The 19,272-nt window shown below is 34.9% G+C and overlaps 1 protein-coding gene and 1 pseudogene across 1 annotated transcript; one reads left to right on the top strand and one right to left on the bottom strand.

The window, feature by feature from the left end:
- Nucleotides 1-11,923: 11,923 nt before the first annotated feature.
- On the bottom strand, nucleotides 11,924-13,378 carry LOC111717941 (zinc finger protein SNAI2 pseudogene; annotated as a pseudogene).
- A 2,256-nt stretch (nucleotides 13,379-15,634) lies between these two features.
- Nucleotides 15,635-19,065, top strand: LOC111717910 (axoneme-associated protein mst101(2)). Its single transcript, XM_023493374.1, has 7 exons — nucleotides 15,635-15,740; nucleotides 16,716-17,554; nucleotides 17,733-17,820; nucleotides 17,875-18,078; nucleotides 18,141-18,208; nucleotides 18,273-18,456; nucleotides 18,786-19,065. The coding sequence occupies exons 1-7, from the start codon at nucleotides 15,732-15,734 to the stop codon at nucleotides 18,939-18,941; spliced, it is 1,548 nt and encodes a 515-aa protein (XP_023349142.1). The 5' UTR covers nucleotides 15,635-15,731; the 3' UTR covers nucleotides 18,942-19,065.
- The last annotated feature ends 207 nt before the right edge of the window (nucleotides 19,066-19,272 follow it).

Genomic DNA, 19,272 nt, shown 5'->3' on the forward strand with positions numbered 1-19,272 from the left:
TATCCGGAAACCAAAAAATCTATTTACAATTTAGTAAACACACAGTAGAAGGTGGAATGCATAAAGGAACTGAGTTTTTGCCACAAATTCTGATTTCTAAATCGCTATATCTTTGCAACCTGATGGTGTTAACCTTTGATATTTCAAACTATTATTATCTTATCTAAAATAATTCATAGTTTGAAATATCCAAGGTCTCTGACATTGAAATGCAAAGATATAGGGATAAGAAAATCAGATTTTGTGACAAAAACTCAATTCCTTTGAGAAGAAAAAAAAAACAATAAAAATGAGCCTAAAGTAAATGAATAAACTGGCGCGTGAATGATAGAAAAAAGATGAAAATGTCGTTGCTTTCTGAAAACTACATATTGAAGAAATGAAGCCTGACACAAATCAAGGTTTAGGAAGGATTAAAGGAGATGAAAAGCAGGTGCCGGGACGGAAGACATAGCTCAAGCACGGAGTAATCTCTCTCAACTCGTCTTGTCTCCGGGTCTGCTTTACAGCTGGAGGATATTATCAAGGAGAACAGTTAACACACTCCGTCCTTCACAGAGGGNGGGAGATATGAATGTATGTTAATAGTTTTACCGTACACACGAAATTCTTTAAAAACAAGCAGAATTCAACAGAAAACCACAATATTTCATAAAACGCGATCTAATTATGTTAATCTGTATTTACTCTCGTGATTTCAAGATCTAGGTTTTTATCCAATAAATGGAGAGAAGGTGTTATTACCATATTAAACTGAGGGTCGTATTATACACCAGGTTTATTCATTAAACAAGAACTGTTTTTATCCTGTCCTAGGTTCTCCTATGACCAGGAGAACCAGAAGATAAACCTAGTTCAGGACATGGTTCCAGAAGGTCTCAAGAACTTAAAAATATCCAGGTTTGGGTTGGAAATCTTAAAATCTCAAGGTCAAGAAAATTTATTCTGAAAATGTTCTAAACTCATGTTTCATAGATAGTTAAACTCAGTGAGTTTTATATACTTTATTGAATATTTTATAACTAGGCTGCCAGTGACCTTTGCGCCATATTTTCTAATAATTTCAACTTTTTAATGTTTTTTAACAACTTCGGGATAAATCACCAAAACATTTGGTAAAGGAATTTAGTTTTTGCCACATGCTTAAATTTTCTAATCCCAATAACTTTAAAACCTAATGGTTTGATCTAACAGAATTCATAGTTTGAAATATCTAAGGTCTACTATATTAGGTTGGAAAAATATAGGGATTAGAAATTCAGAGTTTGTGGCAAAGACTCAATTCCTTTCCTGTTTTTATATGTGAAATTCTAAAATAAAAATAACCAACTTTTTTTTTCAAAGTTACATTAATAAATTCTGAACGGGTCCCAAAAAAAGTTTGACCCGATCGATTCAATCGTTTAGACGTTTATTGGATTCGACGATCACAGCAAACAATAAAATCAATCATTTATACTTATGATGATTATGATGAATACATTTATCACACATGTTGAAGTTGAATGTGCAATAATATATTCAAAAATTTAATTTTTGCATTTTTATTAAACCAAAGGAATGGAACCTCGATTGAAAACCCAAGAACTTAACAAAAATATGTGTAAACCCAAATTGATAATTTAGAAAAGAACAAAATTGATACCGCTCTGGTATCCTTATCCCAAAGAAAGCGGGAGTACGGAAAACACTCAGTGTATAAATAGGTACTTGGAGTAAACCTACCGGAAGCATTTAAGGACGGGACTAGGTGCTGAGGATTATCCTGAAGCTGAAACCAAATCCTAGAAATTCCAGAGCGGATTCCAACCTTACTCCGAGCTGTGAATACAGTAAGCAAACTCAATGTACAGTTTAAACCTGTAAAAACAATTTCAGAATATTGGAAGCATTCTTTACAAGCTTGGTGACCAAGCAAACATTTCTCAAAGTTTATGAATTCTTTAGTTTAACAAAAATAATATTAAATATTTCGGCGGCGTCCATGTTATTTTAGTACAACTGGGGGGATTCTCTTGGAGAATTTAGTTACTTTTCATTTTTGTTTCAGCTTACTTTACTTTATTTGATACTGTATACTATATTTAATTATGAAGATATATTTAAAAATTATATTTTTGGTTTATTTTGAATTGTACGTGTACACTGTACATGTTATTTAACTCGGCAGACAATGACCTAAATAGAAAGAAGTTAAAGATAATTAATTTAAAATTGAGACATTTTGTAAAACATTTCAACATTTTGAAATATTAGTTGAGTTTACTAATGGGAGGAGGGGAGGGGAGGGAAGATGTGAATTGAGTGAGGGATCCTTGTTAAGAGAGGATCATCTTTGACCCCCTGGATCCTTCCTGAGCAGTTAATTCATTTTTACTCACACAATGTCACACATTCCACATATTCCAGCCTAAAATCTACAATATTTTGGACAAAAGTAAAACATCCGCACCCATTCCGACCAATATTGTGTGAAATTTGCAGGAAAAATGTGTGGAAGATATTTCAAGTATGACACTTAAGTGCCCAGCTAGCAGAGATGGTAGCAGATATATTTATAGGATTGAACTTTTATACAATATTAGAGCAGGAAGGCAGGAACAGAAGGACATGCAGACATAAGTAGGGCACGCAAAAATGATTTAGAATACAGTTTAGGACATGCAAGGGTTGGAAAACTGACAGACAAAATTTGACATTCAAAAAATATAAAGACAGGAAGGTATAGAAAGAAGACAATTTGGGATGACCTGATGATGTAAATGAAGGGTAAAGCTGACAATCTAGGACATACAGACAATACTAAAGAAGGGATCATGGTAACACAGAAAATCGAGGTCAAACAGACAATATCAAAGAAGGGTAAAGCAGACAAAATAGGACATACTGACAATATAAAAGAAAGGTTCATGGTAAAGCAGTCAATCTAGAACATACAGACAATATAAATGAAGGGTCATGTTAAAGTAGACAATATGGGACATACAGACAATATAAATGAAGGGAAACAGACAATAAAGGGCATACTGACAATTTAAATGGGGGTCATGGTAAAGCAGACAATCTAGGTCATTCCGACAATATAAAGGAGAGTATCTTAGTAAAGCAGACAATATAGGACATACTGACATATACATAAAAAAATATGTACACGAGGACAATATGAACAACAAAATACATTTGGATTAATAAAAGAGACAATCTGTAAGCTTATAAAACAAGTTAAAATATTAAGAACACCATACATACAAAAAGGGGATACAATTATAGAATAGAATGGGATTACAGAATGGAAAGGGATAAAGTGCCTGAAGAGGAGAAGGATGGAATGCATCAAAAATTAGATCAAGGTTAAAACTTTTTATCATCATTATCACTTTTTTCAACATTTTATGAACTAATGATTGGAAAATAATTGATTAACGAGTGTTAACATATTTGTGGTGAAGGCAGGTGGACTTCATTAACATAATTAGGAATATATGAAACTAAATTCTAGATATATATTCAGTAAGGTAAAGGAATAAGTAATGAAAGAAAAACAAATGAGGGGGGGTTGAAGTACTTGGGGAGGGGAAGAAGAAAATTAGAGGGAAGGAAATGATGGTGGCGACATCGTTGCATTATCTCATCACCAACCCTTTTACTCAATATCCTTCCGGTTTAAAATAGATTTTCCAGACCAGATAGATAGATAGATAGATCGAATTATAATTGTATCCGGTTTTAACTGACACCTTACTTCACCCTTCATTTCTCCTATTCTTAAGATATCCTAAAATAACTTAAATTGCCTGATTCAGTTTAAAATGGAATCTATAGTTGGTAAAAGGGAAACTAAATATTATTAGTTATTTCAATCTTAAAGAAATCAGAAAAGGAAAGGAATTGAGTCTTTGTCACAAATTCAAATTCAAATTCACTATATCTTTGCAACATGATAATGTAAACCTTTTATATTTAAAACGTTGATCATTTGATTTAACAGAATCCATATTTTGAAATATCTAAGGTCTACAACATTGGGTTTCAAAGATTTAGAGATTAGAAAAGCAGAGTTTGTTATAAAGACTCAATTCTTTTCTAAGGGTTTTAAATATTTTGATTTAGTAGCATTTTTTAATTCCAGTCTACACGACTTGTATAACAGTACAATGCACTGCAGAGTGAACTCAAACTGTGTAAAAAGGAGGCAATAGATTCTTAAAAAAAAAACATATTTTTAACCATCTTTATTTATACAGCCAAAGAGAATTGGAAAAAGTCAGTTTTTTTCACCATTAACTTTGCTTGGAAACTTTTTGAAAAGAATTTGCACATTTTTTTATGCTAATAATCTCCCAGTTAAAAACCAAAAGTCACATGCAAACAGATATCTGGCAAAATGAATTGAAATTGTTTTTGCACATGAGAACACAGATGTAACCGGAAGCCATTAGACGGGAACTCCATGTAATAAAATAACATGTTTACATAAATCAGAAATATATATGTCAGAAACAAAAAGGGATTTTTAACCAATGTGGATAAAAAGATCACATCTTAAAATGTATGTATTTGTATAAAAAAAATGTCACATTTTACCTTCATCACTAAAACCTACAGTTTCAGAAGTTAAATTATTTGAAGAATAACTGAATTATAATGATTAAAAATCATCATATTGAACACCAAGTTAAATTATTTGAAGAATAACTGAATTATAATGATTAAAAATCATCGTATAGATACACCAAGTTTAAGCGTTACTCAATGCACATGTTCATGCTAGAAACCCCATGTCTTTGTTTACAAATAAAGCGTACTGCAGTTTCTGGGAGGAATGTAAGCAAAACTAGCCTTAGGCGAACTATGTTTGTAAATATTATTTCCAGAAACTTAAAGTAGAGAAATTGAGTCTTAACCAAAATAACAAATTTTATAAGCCCTATATCATTGCAACCTGATTATGGAAACTTTTTCCTTTTTGCGTAAACAAAGCTAAGGGCCGGGGGGTGAGGGTCCTGGGACCTGGTTTATTTCTTGGGCTACATTAAGGCAATATACCAATAATATAGTACAAAATAAATACTTTAAAATTTTCTGTCTCTGCAGCATGAGTTTCCAAATAGGAAAGAGTTAAGATATTTATCCAGTTGTCGTGGCACATGTCTCGTGTGGAAATGTTTTCAAGCAATTTATTAACTTCCTTTTCAGTATATGGGGGGAAGGATATCACTGACATGGGAAGGAAGGAGAAGGCGGTTTATTGTTTTTCTTAGGAGTCTCATGATAGATGATCCCGATATAGAAATAAAGTTTGGTTTAATTTATCATTTTGATTATTTTGATTTGAGGAGAAGAGACCTGTAGTATCTGTGCAGAGTGTTTATATATGTTTGAATTGATGTTTAATGGATCATTTATCGGAGTTTAATCTTTATCGGCGAGTTTAACAAAAGAACAACCAGTTGATCGAAACCTTTTATATGTTATTTATCCTTTAATCCTTTCCCTATGATCAGGTCTCATTTATCAATCCCGACCACCCTGGTGTTGTGACAAACTTCCCTTCTTTGGTGTGCAAACCAAAATTCCTGAACTATCCTTCTCACATGCCTGTATAATCTAGCATTCATCTGAGTGACCACTACCGAGGATTGATGATTTTATCGGAATGCCGCGTTCTGTGTTCCATCAGACAAGATTTCTACGTCGTCTTTGTACCGAAGAAAAATGGTGGTTTGCGCTATTTGTGTATTATTAGCGGTTCACCTGTCCTACTTTGGTCACCTGCAGCAGGGGATCCTGGGCACCTGACTCCTACCGTACATGTGGGCCAAGTGTAATTATACCAATCAGGAAATAAAATTCAATACTCACTCCCCTTCCCATACAGACACCCCTCCACCCAGTCCTCTCCCCCATGTAGTGTCCTGAAAAAAACACGGGTTTATAGAGGTTTATTGGAAAATCTAAAACAATCTACTAAGTATTTATAATAATTGAAAGTTTTTTTGCGTGATAACTTAAGAATCTGTAGTTTAGGACTCATTTAGAAAAGAAAAAGTAAAATTAAGGATACTGAAAAATTGTATAACATAGGAATTGTTTAGTTTGGGAAGTCATGGTTTTGCTTTGTAGTGTACAATCCTCAATAAATACTTTTATTAAATAATCCTTGTCTATCAAAGTTCTTTAAGTTCAATTATTGAACTTAGTTAGAAATATTCTTTAACGCCCCATAATAAGCAAAATCTTTAAAACTCCTTGAAAGGAACTGAGTTTTTGCCACAAACTCTGATTTTCTATGTCTTTGCGAGCCAATGTCGTAGACCTAAGAGATTTCAAACTATGAATTCTGTTTGATTAAATACAAATCCAAGTTTATAATATCAAAGGCGAATGAAAAATCTAAGTTTGCGTCGAAAATTCAGCGTCTTATTATTCAAGAAAAATATATATGTATATTGATGAAAAACTGGATTTGTCTGTTGATATAAGGAATTACTCACAATAAGACTGTAAATACGATATAAAACAAATATAATATGACGATCCCAAGGTTTAAAATATGGTCTTTTAATATCTTTACGGTTGCAGATAATCGTGAATATGAACAGACAGTATGAATTCCGTATAGTCGTCTTCTTTGCGAGTAACCCTGTATGGTACAATGATCTACCTGCTAATTGATTAGAATGAATATGTTTCACCGCAAAGTACCAGAGACGTGAATTATGTATCCATCCTGCTCCGTGTCCTGGTTAAACCAGAGAAATATTTCAGGAGAACCTTGAGACTCCGGAAAAGAGAATATGTCGGTTTGGAGATTACTAGAATGGCAGACGTTCACAGAGGAGCTTATTAGAATATATTTTTCACATTTTAAAACAAGAAAAGAATTTCAAGGACAAACAAAAAGCCTGAGGGATTACATGTGAACCATGAGAAGTCAGGACTTATGGGTTCAAATAAACTAGAATATACACAGTTTAAAAATATGTAAGAAATTCTTGAATTAAAAAAAATAAAACAAAATAATCTTTACATCCGAAAGTGGAACCCGTAAAACTGTGGAATAGGACATATCAAATCAATCTTATAGATCAAATAGTTTTATCAGTATAGTTTGAAAATCAATTTAATAAATGAAATGGCTGTGTGTTCACTGCACGATTTTTGTGTTTCATGTTCTCTTAATAATTTAAAATTGAAGCAATCTAATGTGCATTTGATCTGGTTATAGAGCAATTAGTTTTATCCGTAGCTTAAAAATCAACTTAATAAATTAAATGGGCCTGTGTACACTGCACAATAGCTCTGTTTCATGTTGAACAGTCCCGTCGTCTTCCTATTCCTCAGTTTTATGTGCTTCACTGCAGGTTTCTTTAAGGAAAAATATATAAATATCACACTTGACAAGAAGGTTTTTTTTTAATTGTCTCCTCAAAATAAAAACGTGTTTTTCATAATTCTCAAACAATCAAAATCGGACAGTATCATATTTAGCCACCGAGGAGAAATCAGGACAATGATTTTGATAGGTCGAACAGTCTTCGGTCAATTTTGATAGGTCGAACAGTCTTCGGTCAATTTTGATAGGTCGAACAGTCTTCGGTCAATTTTGATAGGTCGAACGGTCTTCGGTCAATTTTGATATCGTCAAACACAACGTTAGGTTTTCTACTAACCGTGCACTCTAGATTATATCAACTACATTTAAAATGTAATTACATGATCAATTAGACGCTGTCTTATTTTCTTTATTTTAAACTGAGGACATGAATTTTACGCGGGAAAACCTGAATTTTAGAAGGGGTTAAACCCAAGATATTATTGAAACCTAATCCTGGATGAGATCTGCCTGCGGGACTGATGATATCGGAGAAGTGGGAACAGGATCTGAACCTGCTCCTGGAGTGATCTAAACCATTCGTCTCACGGGGACAAAACCAACATGATTGGTTCACTACCTTACCTTCAACCTTGAGATTAAATCTAGGATCGAAGCAATCAAGAAATCAAATAAAATATATTGGAAAAAAGTTTGCAAAAAAGTCCGATTTCTTAATTAAACGTCTTTCTACGGCGGAAATTCCCAAAAATTTTCTCGAATATTATTTAAACGGTTATTTAAAGATGTTATAAAATTTGTTCTCAAGAAATTAGTAGGAGAGAGTGGAGGTGGGGGGGGGGGCGATTGAAATTTCGGATTGCATAGAATTGTGATGGATATTAACGACAGGGTTGTTAGACCACACCCTAGGATTAGTTGTCATTCTTCTTCACTCTTTCTCCAGGTCCAGTAGGAGAACCTTTGTGTTCCATCCGTCCGATCCATCCTATCCGTCCTCATCAATTATATCAAATATTTCTTTCTTTCTCCTCTGCACTCTTTCAGATGAACCGTTCAAAGGGCGGCAATGTTTAAGGTTGGTTTGCAACAGTTTTCTCAAATCTGCATATCAAGCTTTAACAAGTACCTAGAAACATTTATGAAAATCTAGGATCTACAAATATTGTCCCCTTTGATGATTATCAATTTTTCTCTACAAAACCTTTGAAATTAATTTTAACTTCATTTTGGCAGAATTATTTAAAAAATTTTATTTATTTTGAGTTTTACCAGCGATGGGAAAACGTCTTTTAAATATTAATTTAGATTTCAGACGAGGTAAAATTTTTTTTCTGAAATATTGAAAATAAACTGCAATTTTATAACCTCATACCTTTGTTTATTTAATTATCTTTCTAAAAAGTATTTGTAATAATTAAGGCTAAACTCTATATAGTTAAACTATGTTAATTTTGATTAATGAGAAAAAAAGTTTTTAAAAACTATTAAAAATTAGACTTATAAAAACATTAAATTGGATAAAAATCTTTAGACCTGAAATCAATTCAAAGCAGAAATAGAACTATGACGGCGGAATAACATTTAAGCTAAAGCTGCTAAGATTTAAAAATAATTTTGCGCATTTTTATTTAGTTCAATTCTTAACATGTTCGGTGAACCATATGATGTTATGTTTGTGTTTTTTTGTTCAAAGAAACCAGAATAAGCTTTGTTTAAGACTTGGTGAAAGATCTCCCCTCCTAATCCTTCCTTGATTACAGAGTAGGGGGATTTAAAGACACTTGCTCGGACGAGTTTGATCGACAGTTGAATGGTTCGGAGAAGCTTGGATCCGGGGTAGGGTTTGAGCCAGCAGGTGCCGGAGTATTGTAGTTTTCCGTCCTGTTGCTCCGTACCCTATTCTCTACTGAAAAGATCCTAGGTCTGGAAACACATGTCTAAGGAAGAAACCAAGCGGAGCAAATCCGTCTTTATATCACAGGTTTCTTTATACAACTCATACAGCCAGCACATGTGCTATAATTAGATCTTCTTTCCGTCTCAACCCATCATATCTTTATCCTTTCAGCCTGATCCGTCCTTGAAACTTTCTTTATTCTTTTTATCCTGCTCTACAAAGGATATCATATTACTATCTTTGAACATTAGTATAAGAAAATATCTGTGGTGTGTACGTACACTATACAGCTTACAATGTACATGTACAATGCATGTACTGTTTATAAAAAGAATATTGTTTATGAAAAATAAAAGAATCTAGGTTGTATAATGTACAATGTAGACTGTATTGCATACCATACATTAGTATTTGGATGAATTTTGATTGTGGGAAAATGTGTTTGTGGAAATCAATGAGAATAAAAAATATAAATGGAAGTATAAGTATGTGTGTGGTATTGAATAAATATGAAGGCTGGAAATAAAATAGGAAATGCGTGGGAATCAATAAAGAAGATACTATGAATGAAAGTGAAAGAGTTGGTAATCAATATATATAAAGTTGTAATCTCTGTTTGTCTCTCTGTTTGTTTCTCCGATCATAACTCAGAAACCCCTGGACGTACCGATTCAGCTCAAATTTTGATTGGGGAACTCGTGAGACCCACGGGAATGTTCTTAGCTTGGTTGAGAGATTCTAAGTTCCGTAGGTGAACTTCATTTACAAAAATTTAGTTTCTTGGTAAAATCGTTCAAGTGCGGGTAAACGACAGGAGTAACTTTTAGTGACCTTGGCAGCGCTGGGTTCCCAAACTAGTTTTGAATAAGAATGGAATGTAAGTGTATGTACCAGGGTATGAATAACAAAGTTTAGTAATGAAAGTGGAAGTGTTTTGGAAAAAATTAAAGTGCGAAATGGAGTTAAAAGGGTCAGGCTGTGGGACTGAATATGAAGAGAATGGAAATGGAAGTGAATGCATGGGAATAAATAAATAGAATCGTAACGAAAGTGTAATTGTGAAATCGCTCTTGTAATGTCAGGAATTAAAACCTACGAGCAAATGTAATGAAAAAGAATTTCAACTATGTGAGAAGGAGAAAAAAACAGAATGAGAAATGAAGTGTAAGATTGTGGGAAGGAATACTATAGAGGATAAGATTGAACGTGTAGTATAGTTATAATTACGTAAATAAAAGTTGGAATGCGCAATTCTGGCAGGGAAAAGTGTTTATTCCAGATTAATTTCTCTTTTTTAATGTTGTGTAATGAAAACTATAAGAAATAATTATTTTTTGTTTTTAAGTTTTATACATTATACACATAGTCAATACTTTTAAATGTCAAGTGCATCTATTTTACAATTGTATTTTGCTCTGCAGGGGGAATCTTGTTTACAGTAAATATATAATGTAATTGAATCTAGTTTTGTATAAACTAATGTTTGAATCGTGTATAAATACCGGCACGAACTGAAGATTTAGAATGTACTTAAATCCACCTTATGTCACTTTATTTACCATATACTAACCGCTGATCATCATTGTAAATAATTAAAACCTATTAATTGTCTAAAAAGTGTTTTTTAACACAGAGCAATGATACACTAGGATGGGAGTAGAACAAAATTTGGAGCCGAGATACTGCAGGATTTAGGTTGTAGACATAAGAGATACTCCAGGATTCAGATTGGAGAATTAAGACATACTTCAGGATACAGGCTGGAGAATTAAGAGATACTCCAGGATTCAGGTTGGAGAATTAAGAGATACTTCAGGATTCAGATTGGAGAATTAGAAGATACTTCAGGATACAGGTTGGAGAATTAAGAGATACTCCAGGATTCAGGTTGGAGAATTAAGAGATACTCCAGGATTCAGTTTGTAGAATTAAGACATACTTCAGGATTCAGTTTGGAGAATTAAGACATACTTCAGGATACAGGCTGGAGAATTAAGAGATACTCCAGGATTCAGGTTGGAGAATTAAGAGATACTTCAGGATTCAGGTTGGAGAATTAGAAGATACTTCAGGATACAGGTTGGAGAATTAAGAGATACTCCAGGATTTAGGTTGGAGAACTAAGAGATACCCTAGGTGTCAGGTTGGAAAATTAAGATTTAGATCTGCGGAGACAAAGAATGAAGAAAAAATTTCATGAGGATTATGGTTAAACTAGGGAAAGAGGAAAGCAAAGTCATTACAGGAGATTTGAAAAAGTGTATAATAAGATTGGAAAGTTACGATCCTGATGAGAGCAGAGGAAATCTTTCTCGTAGATCAAATCTAGGAGCAAAATGAATCAATATAAATCCGGGTTGGATAAGATCAAAGAAAAGATTAGGTATAGATTAGTAGTACAGATTTAAATATAAGGACAGAAAATTATGGTGATGCAGAATTAGGTCGAAGCAAAAACCGGATGGTGTGGATATCAAAGTAGTTCCATGATTAAATTTGTTCATTAACAGCCTTGAATTTTAAATCACCTTCCGTGCTTTGTTTCTAATTCAAACAGTGGAGTCTCTTTTGAAATCGTAAAACACATTTTTGAAAAAGTATGTTTTCCTATTCGAAAGTAAGGTTTCGTACAACTATTTCTCGGTTTCTCTAAGCATTTAATAAGATAAATAATTTACAATGCATAATGTCTTTATTGATTTGGCACATAGTATTTTATTAATATCATTATATAGAGAATAACTAGACTGAGTGGATAAACTGGATGAAGTTAATGGTTTGAATCCTTAGTTTCTCAGGGTAGAGATTCCAATCATAGGGTCCTCTGATCTAGAATGAAGCTGAGAACTGCAGCCTGCATCCGTGTGCTTGTTGAGTAAACTCATCCGACTGAAGGATTTCTGACAACCTGGACAAGAATACTTCTTGTTCTCCAGGTGGGTTTGGAGATGTGCTCTCAGGTTGGATTTATCAGCAAACTGTCTGGAGCAATGAGTACAGGAGAATGGTTTCTCTCCGGTGTGAGTTCTCATGTGTCCTTGTAGAAGCCAAGGTCTGGAGAAGGATTTTCCGCACTCTTCACATTTACAAGGAAGGGTGTGTGTTCTGATATGCATCTTAAGAGCAGATTGAGAATTATAATTCTTCTGACAAAATTTACATGAGAAATCTTTTTGTATCTGGTTTGAAGAATGCAGCTGTTGATGTTTGGAGAACCCAGATTGGGTGGAAAAACTCTTCTTACATTCATGACAATTATAGGTTTCGATGTTTTCATCGGAAGCACGGAGAGGATCAGTATTGGAGCTAAATATGGAGTTTTGATAAATCTGATGAGAAGGAACTGGAGAAGGAAGGAAGAATGTCTCCTGGAGAGGAGCTGAGTACCTCGGAGTGGTTTGCTGAGAATAAACCGGAGTATCACAGAAAAGGTTTGATTGTAAGGAGTATACTGGGCTCCAGGCACCGGGTAGAGAAGGAGAAGGAAGAGAATAGCTTGGAACCTCCATTTTTTCATGCTTAAAGTTTGAGTTTTGGAAACTTGGTTTCAAAATATTTTTTTCCGGAGAGTTCCAAGGTTGGACAATTCTTGGTTTGGATATTGGTCGGGTCGGAGCAACTGGAATAGGAAGAGTTCTCACCCTGCTCAAGGAGAGCAAGGAGTCTACTGGTCTCGAGGATAAAGGAGAAGAAACTCCGTTTTCCTGGTCGGAGTTATCAAGAAAGTTTCTGGTTAAAGATTTCTTCCAATGTTTAGCGGTTCGGGAAATCTTAGGTTCACGTCTATTCACGTCTCTGACAACCAAGGATAAAGGTTTTCTCTCAACCATGGAGTCATTAAAATCTCCAACCGGAGATGAGAGAGAAGCAACACTACCCGGAGATATTGTCGAAACCTCGGAGTCAATCCCACTGTCATTTCCATCCTCGCTCATCTCAAACTCCGAAGCAAGATGTTCAAACTTGAATGTAGATTTCTTATCTCCGAACAATATTCTATCCTTTTCCTGGTGCTTTTCTCCGAATGGAAATGGAAGACCGTTTCCAAAAAGTTTTTCAGTACTTATTAATCGTATATTTCCCTCCATCATTAACGTCCGAATAGTCGGAGTATCTAAGAAGAACTGATGACCTAACGCAAAACGGAGAGGATCAGTAGTTAAGTCGGACCTGTCCGGAGAAGAACCCGACCTACCCGGAGTTGGAGCTCATCTTCCCGGTAAGTTCTCTCCGTCCCAACCCTGCTCATCATCTATTCAACACCCAGGAGTCAGGGATGAGAAGAAAGTGTGATTTCACGCACAGCATAAAGTAATAAATACTCAGGGAACCCTAAACTGTACAGTTACAATGGAACATATAAAGCTAATGTAACAAACATCATAAACTCACTTTCTTTTAACACTTGTTAAACCACATGATATACTCAACATCAATGGCGGCTTCATTGTAAACAAATTAAACTACTTGTCAATTAATGATTCAATTGGAATCTACTGCTGGTCAAAACGTGTAAATATTGCACGGTTTAACTTTAAGGGTTGAGTTTTAATGATCTTAGATGAGATTACTCCATGTTGTGTATACGGGTAGATACAGGAGATACAATGCGGGTTCGTTCTTTACATTTCTTCGTCTTGCCTTTACATCGATGATAAAACAGATATTGTTTCAAAATACTTCTAAATTGTTAAAAAACATATATTTAAAAACTCAGAATTGTTAAAGAAAAATATCATGAATACTGAATTCTCCGAAAAAAACTATTAACTTGTCCTTTTCAGAAATAAGATTGAAAATTAAGAAAAAATATTCTACGAGGTGTGATCTATAAGTTTCGGTAACATTTTCTTTAGGGGTACTTTTACAAGTCTCAGCTCTAAAATATTTTCTTATTTTTCTTAATTTACTTTATTTGTACCGGATACATTTTTAGCCCGGTTGGCGTCAAACAGATTGTTGTTATTGTGATGTAAGAAGTGTTCTCCTGAAGCAGATTGCTGTTGTGATGTAAGAAGTGTTCCCCTGAAGCAGATTGCTGTTGTGATGTAAGAAGTGTTCTCCTGAAGCAGATTGCTGTTGTCATTAAAGGAGTGTTCTCCTGAAGCAGATTTCTGTTGTGATGTAAGGAGTGTTTTCCTGAAGCAGATTGCTGTTGTGATGTAAGAAGTGTTCTCATGAAGGTGGACTAGCTTCGTTGTCACAGCATAGGAATTTCTAGAAAAGGAACCAGAGAACGAGGACACTTTGGAGGCTCAGTTACCGAAAACTGTTTTTATTAGATGATGCACCCTTAATATTTGAAGGAATATGACATATTCGGGTGGGAAAAGACCATCAAGACCCAAAAAAAGTTGAAAATATTGCAAATTGTTTAAACCATAATAGCAAGGGTTCAAACATTGTCAATTAGCCTGATCTATATGTTTTTACATCGTAAACAAAGTTGTAAAGCAAGATTTTAAAATTACAAAGATCTGGGTTGAATTTGTTCCAAAGTCTCATGAAACCAAAGATCAAAAACCTTTCTCAAAGATTGGAAACCTTTCCCAAAAAATGTTTAACCTTTGTTTAAAGATTAAAAACCTATCATTAAAAATCTATTAACGTTCGTCCATATATTTTGTNGAATGGGACCTGAGCTCAGGTTTAGAATGGGACCTGAGCTCAGGTTTAGAATGAGACCTGAGCACAGGTTTAGAATGGGACCTGAGCTCAGGTTTAGAATGGGACCTGAGCTCAGGTTCAGAATGGGACCTGAGCTCAGGTTTAGAATGGGACATGAGCTCAGGTTTAGAATGGGACCTGAGCTCAGGTTTAGAATGGGACCTGAGCTTAGGTTTAGAATGAGACCTGAGCACAGGTTTAGAATGGGACCTGAGCTCAGGTTTAGAATGGGACCTGAGCTTAGATAGGATGAAACCTGAGCTCAGGCTAAGGACGAGACCTAAGACCAGGTTTAGGACGGAATTTCATTCATAAGATAACATCATCTTCACTGGGTCATACTTATAAATTATGTATAGAGATTAAATGGTAAACTAAAATATGCCAATTCCAACGCAAAATTCTATTAGGCATTTGATAATTACTCAAGCTATAAACTAGCGCTTTGCAGCTTTTAAAATCATTATATCAAGGATTACAAAAAAATCATAAGTTGGCATAAACAAATCAATCTCTTGGGTCCAAGAGGGGGTGCAAGGGGGGGGGTAAGGCTTCCATTGCCCCTAACAAACCCTCTATTATAGTTGTAGCTATGACAAATTTATGGATCTACGATAATCTATCCATGGACATATCTCATTCCATAATTTTCCTTCTCAAAATGCTATTTTCGTTAACCTGACTTTAAAAATAAATTTTAACATATTAGTGTTGTTATTTGTGTACTTTCATGTAAACAAACCTTTCGTACTGCATGCATACTCTATGTGTACGGCACTTTAATAATTTCTAGTCATCAGTTGAATCCTGACAGATCAGATCTCAACAATGATCAAGGTAATAATTTAGTTGTCAACATTTTCTACTTTTTTCCACCGTTTGTATATATACTGGATCATAAAGAACACACTATGCAATGCTTGCAACAACATAGGAACCCCTTGACCGATTTCGATATGGATTTTTCACAATCCTTATATCTCTGAAACCCGATCTCGTAGACCTTTGGTATTCCTAACTTTAAATTCTGTCAGATAAAATACTTTAAGTATGAAATATCAAAAGTTTACAAAAACAGGTTTCAAAGTTAAAGGTATTAGCAAATTTGAGTTTGTGGCAAACACTCCAAACACCACGGAAATGTCTTCGATTGGGTCAAACATTTTAAGTTGATCGGGTGGATTTTTAAAGAGTTTAATTTCCAGGCAAAGCTATGTTTCTAAGCTAGTTTTTGGTAAATCGTTATACGTCGTTAAATCGTCATATGTCGTTAAATCGTTATATGTCGTTAAATCGTTGTACGTCGTTAAATCGTTAAATTTCGTTAAATCGTATTATGCCGTTAAATCATTATATGTCGTTAAATCGTTATATGTCGTTAAATCGTTATATGTCGTTAAATCGTTATACGTCGTTAAATCTTTATATGTCGTTGAATCGTTATATGTCGTTGAATCGTTATGTGTCGTTGAATCGTTATATGTCGTTAAATCGTTATATGTCGTTAAATCGTTATATGTCGTTAAATCGTTATATGTCGTTAAATCGTTATATGTCGTTAAATCGTTATATGCCGTTAAAGAAAAAGTGCTGTACAGTTTAACTAGAATATAAACCAGGCTTTTAGGGTTCCTGAATTTATTTGTTCACCATGGGACCAAATTTAATGAACACCAAGATGAGTTGAATTGGATAGACTAAGTTGAACCACTTCTTTTTATGAAGTTTAAGAAGTGGTTCGACAATTAGTCTACTTATAACTACTCTAGCTGTTAATTAAAATTTTTATTTATCTATAAAATTGTTGTTTAGTGTATTGTGTTGATGTTGTGTACTGCCCTGGTGTACGGTGGAGTACCGTCTTGTCAAACCGTCTGGGAGGAAAAATGTTTGGATGAACCTCGTCAACAATGCACCTCTGTTCAGAAACCGTTCACAACAACAACAAGTGAACAACAATGCAGTACGGTATTAGAAAAGCAGTGCAATACTGTGTACGACACTAAGGTTGACCAGGTACCTAGAGAAGTATGCAACACCGTGAGTATGCAGGAGTGTAATCTGGTACCCCGGGAGGAGTGTAAGAGTATCCAGGTTCCTCAGATCAAATCAGTCCCAGAGCAGAAGTGCAAGTCTGTTCCTGAAGAGAAGTGCTCTACTGTCCAAGAGCAGGAATGCAAGAATATCGTTGAACAGGATTGTGCTACCAAGTATGATCAGGAGTGCTGGACTGAATACTCGGAGAAGTGTGACACCGTCCAGGAGCAGGTTTGTGACACTGTAACAGAAACCCAGGTAGAATTTGTAACCCGGCAGAAGTGTGCTCTGGTTTCTGTACAAGAATGCCATGATGCTCCTGAGCAAGTGTGTCAGCAGGTTCAGAAACCTGTCACTAAAACCAAGCAGGTTGAAGAGTGCTCCACAGTATATGATCAGCAGTGTAGTACTAAACAGGAAGAGTCCTGCTCTACTGTTACCGACCAGCAATGTAAAACTGTATCTGACCGCCAGTGCTCTACGGTGACTGACCGCCAGTGTTCTACTGAGTATAAGAAGGAATGTAGAACTACAACGGTCCAGGAGTGCACCAGTGTCAAGGGAGTACAGAAGTGCTGGGATGAACCAAGAGAGGTTTGCGACCAGGTTCCAAGGTTAGTAGATTTTCAGGACTTAAGCACTAGTAAAAATGTTTGATTTTCATATAAATAAAGGAGGATAATTTTTCATATTTTACGGATAAAAGGTTTAAGGGAAACCATTGGGAATCAGGTATGACACTCTTAAGATAAAGAGTTCTGTTCAAGTTTACTCATGTATTTCTGTATTTAGTGAGAAATGTTGGGATGAGCCCCGTCAAGAATGCCGTGAAGTCCCAAGACAGGAGTGCAAAGATGTTCAAAGACAAAACTGCGTTCAGGTACTTTTTCATTATTTAATATTTCTCGAAAGATGTTTTAACGTTGTTCTCCAGGTTCCCCGTGAGGAGTGTAACCAGGTTCCTCGGCAGGAGTGTAGACAAGTACCAAGATCCTACACTACTACAGAGAGTGTTGAGGAGTGTAGTACAGTTACTCGTCCTGTGTGTCGTCCAGTACCTAGAAACCAGTGTAAGGACGAACAACAACAGGTGTCAACTCTCGTCCCAAAACAAAAGTGCTACTCTAAACCCAAGCAGGTATTTGATGAAACTTTAGAAAAATTAATAAATAAAGCTAATTTAAAAAAATGTTTTTCTAGGTTTGTCAGCAAGTTCCAAACCAAGTTTGTATACAGGTTCAAAGACAAGAATGCAATCCGATTAACAGGTTAGTTTGTTTATTTAATCCACATTTTTATTTTTGATTTATTCTGGAACATATATTCGTTCAGACAAAAGTGTCAGTTGGTTCCAAGACAAAAGTGTCACACAGAAACTAGACAAGCGTGTACTACTGAGTACAAGGATGTGACTAGCTATGTATCGGAGCAGTCCTGCAGTACAGTACAAGATAAGGTCTGTAACTCTGTGCCCAAGCAGGTCTGCAGTACAATCACTGATTCTGTTTCTAAACAGGTAAAGAAACTTATTTTATTAATCTTTGCAACCTGAGGGTAGAACTTTTTTTCAGCGGCTGATCTCTATATCTAGTGGAAAACCTTTCAATTGAGGTCTAACTAAGCTTGATATAACAGATTTAAGACTCAAAAGTTTTACTCTCTCATAGGTTCAACCTTTGTTATTTCAAACTTAAATATTCGATCAAAAAAATAACAGATCTAAGACTCAAAAGTGTTCCTCTCGGATAGATTAAACCTTTGATATTTCAAACTTTATTATTCGATCAAAATTTGTGCATTATTATTCTGTGGAATCAAAATGGAAATTTTAAATGGTTTCTCCAGGTACCCCGGGAGGAGTGTAAGAACGTATCCCGTCAAGATTGTCGAGATGTTCCAAGGCAGAGAACTGATTATAGAACTGAACAAGAATGTAGGACTGTATCTGAGAGACAGTGTAGTAAGGTTTCCCGTCAACAGTGCAACTACCATTCTTCATGATCTTACCAAATCTTGATGAATTATATATTTGTGTCGTGCACAAACAAATTGATATAATCCATGTTTTATTTTTATTCCGATCTTGTGATAATTTTATCTTCAATAAAATGACTTTATAACTATTCTCATTTAAGTTAATTGATAGCGATTTTGTGTGGCAACTTTCAGAGTAACAGCTTAAAGCTGAAAGTATGTAGAATAAAAAATTTAAATCTGTTGAAGATGAAAGCTTTTTTTCTAATTCTTCCGACACCATTTTGAAAATCTTACTGTTGATATCCCGAGTACTAGTATATATCCATGTTTAGAACTGTTGATATCCCGAGTAATA

This window comes from Eurytemora carolleeae, unplaced genomic scaffold (assembly GCF_000591075.1).
Source record: "Eurytemora carolleeae unplaced genomic scaffold, Eaff_2.0 scaffold181, whole genome shotgun sequence".
NCBI classification, from domain to species: domain Eukaryota; kingdom Metazoa; phylum Arthropoda; class Copepoda; order Calanoida; family Temoridae; genus Eurytemora; species Eurytemora carolleeae.

Bases quoted from the DNA above. Each gene is read 5' to 3' on its own strand.
- LOC111717910 (XM_023493374.1), top strand. The intron at 17,555-17,732 runs GTTAGTAGATTT...TTCTGTATTTAG, and splicing joins GTTTGCGACCAGGTTCCAAG to TGAGAAATGTTGGGATGAGC. The intron at 18,079-18,140 runs GTATTTGATGAA...ATGTTTTTCTAG, and splicing joins GCTACTCTAAACCCAAGCAG to GTTTGTCAGCAAGTTCCAAA.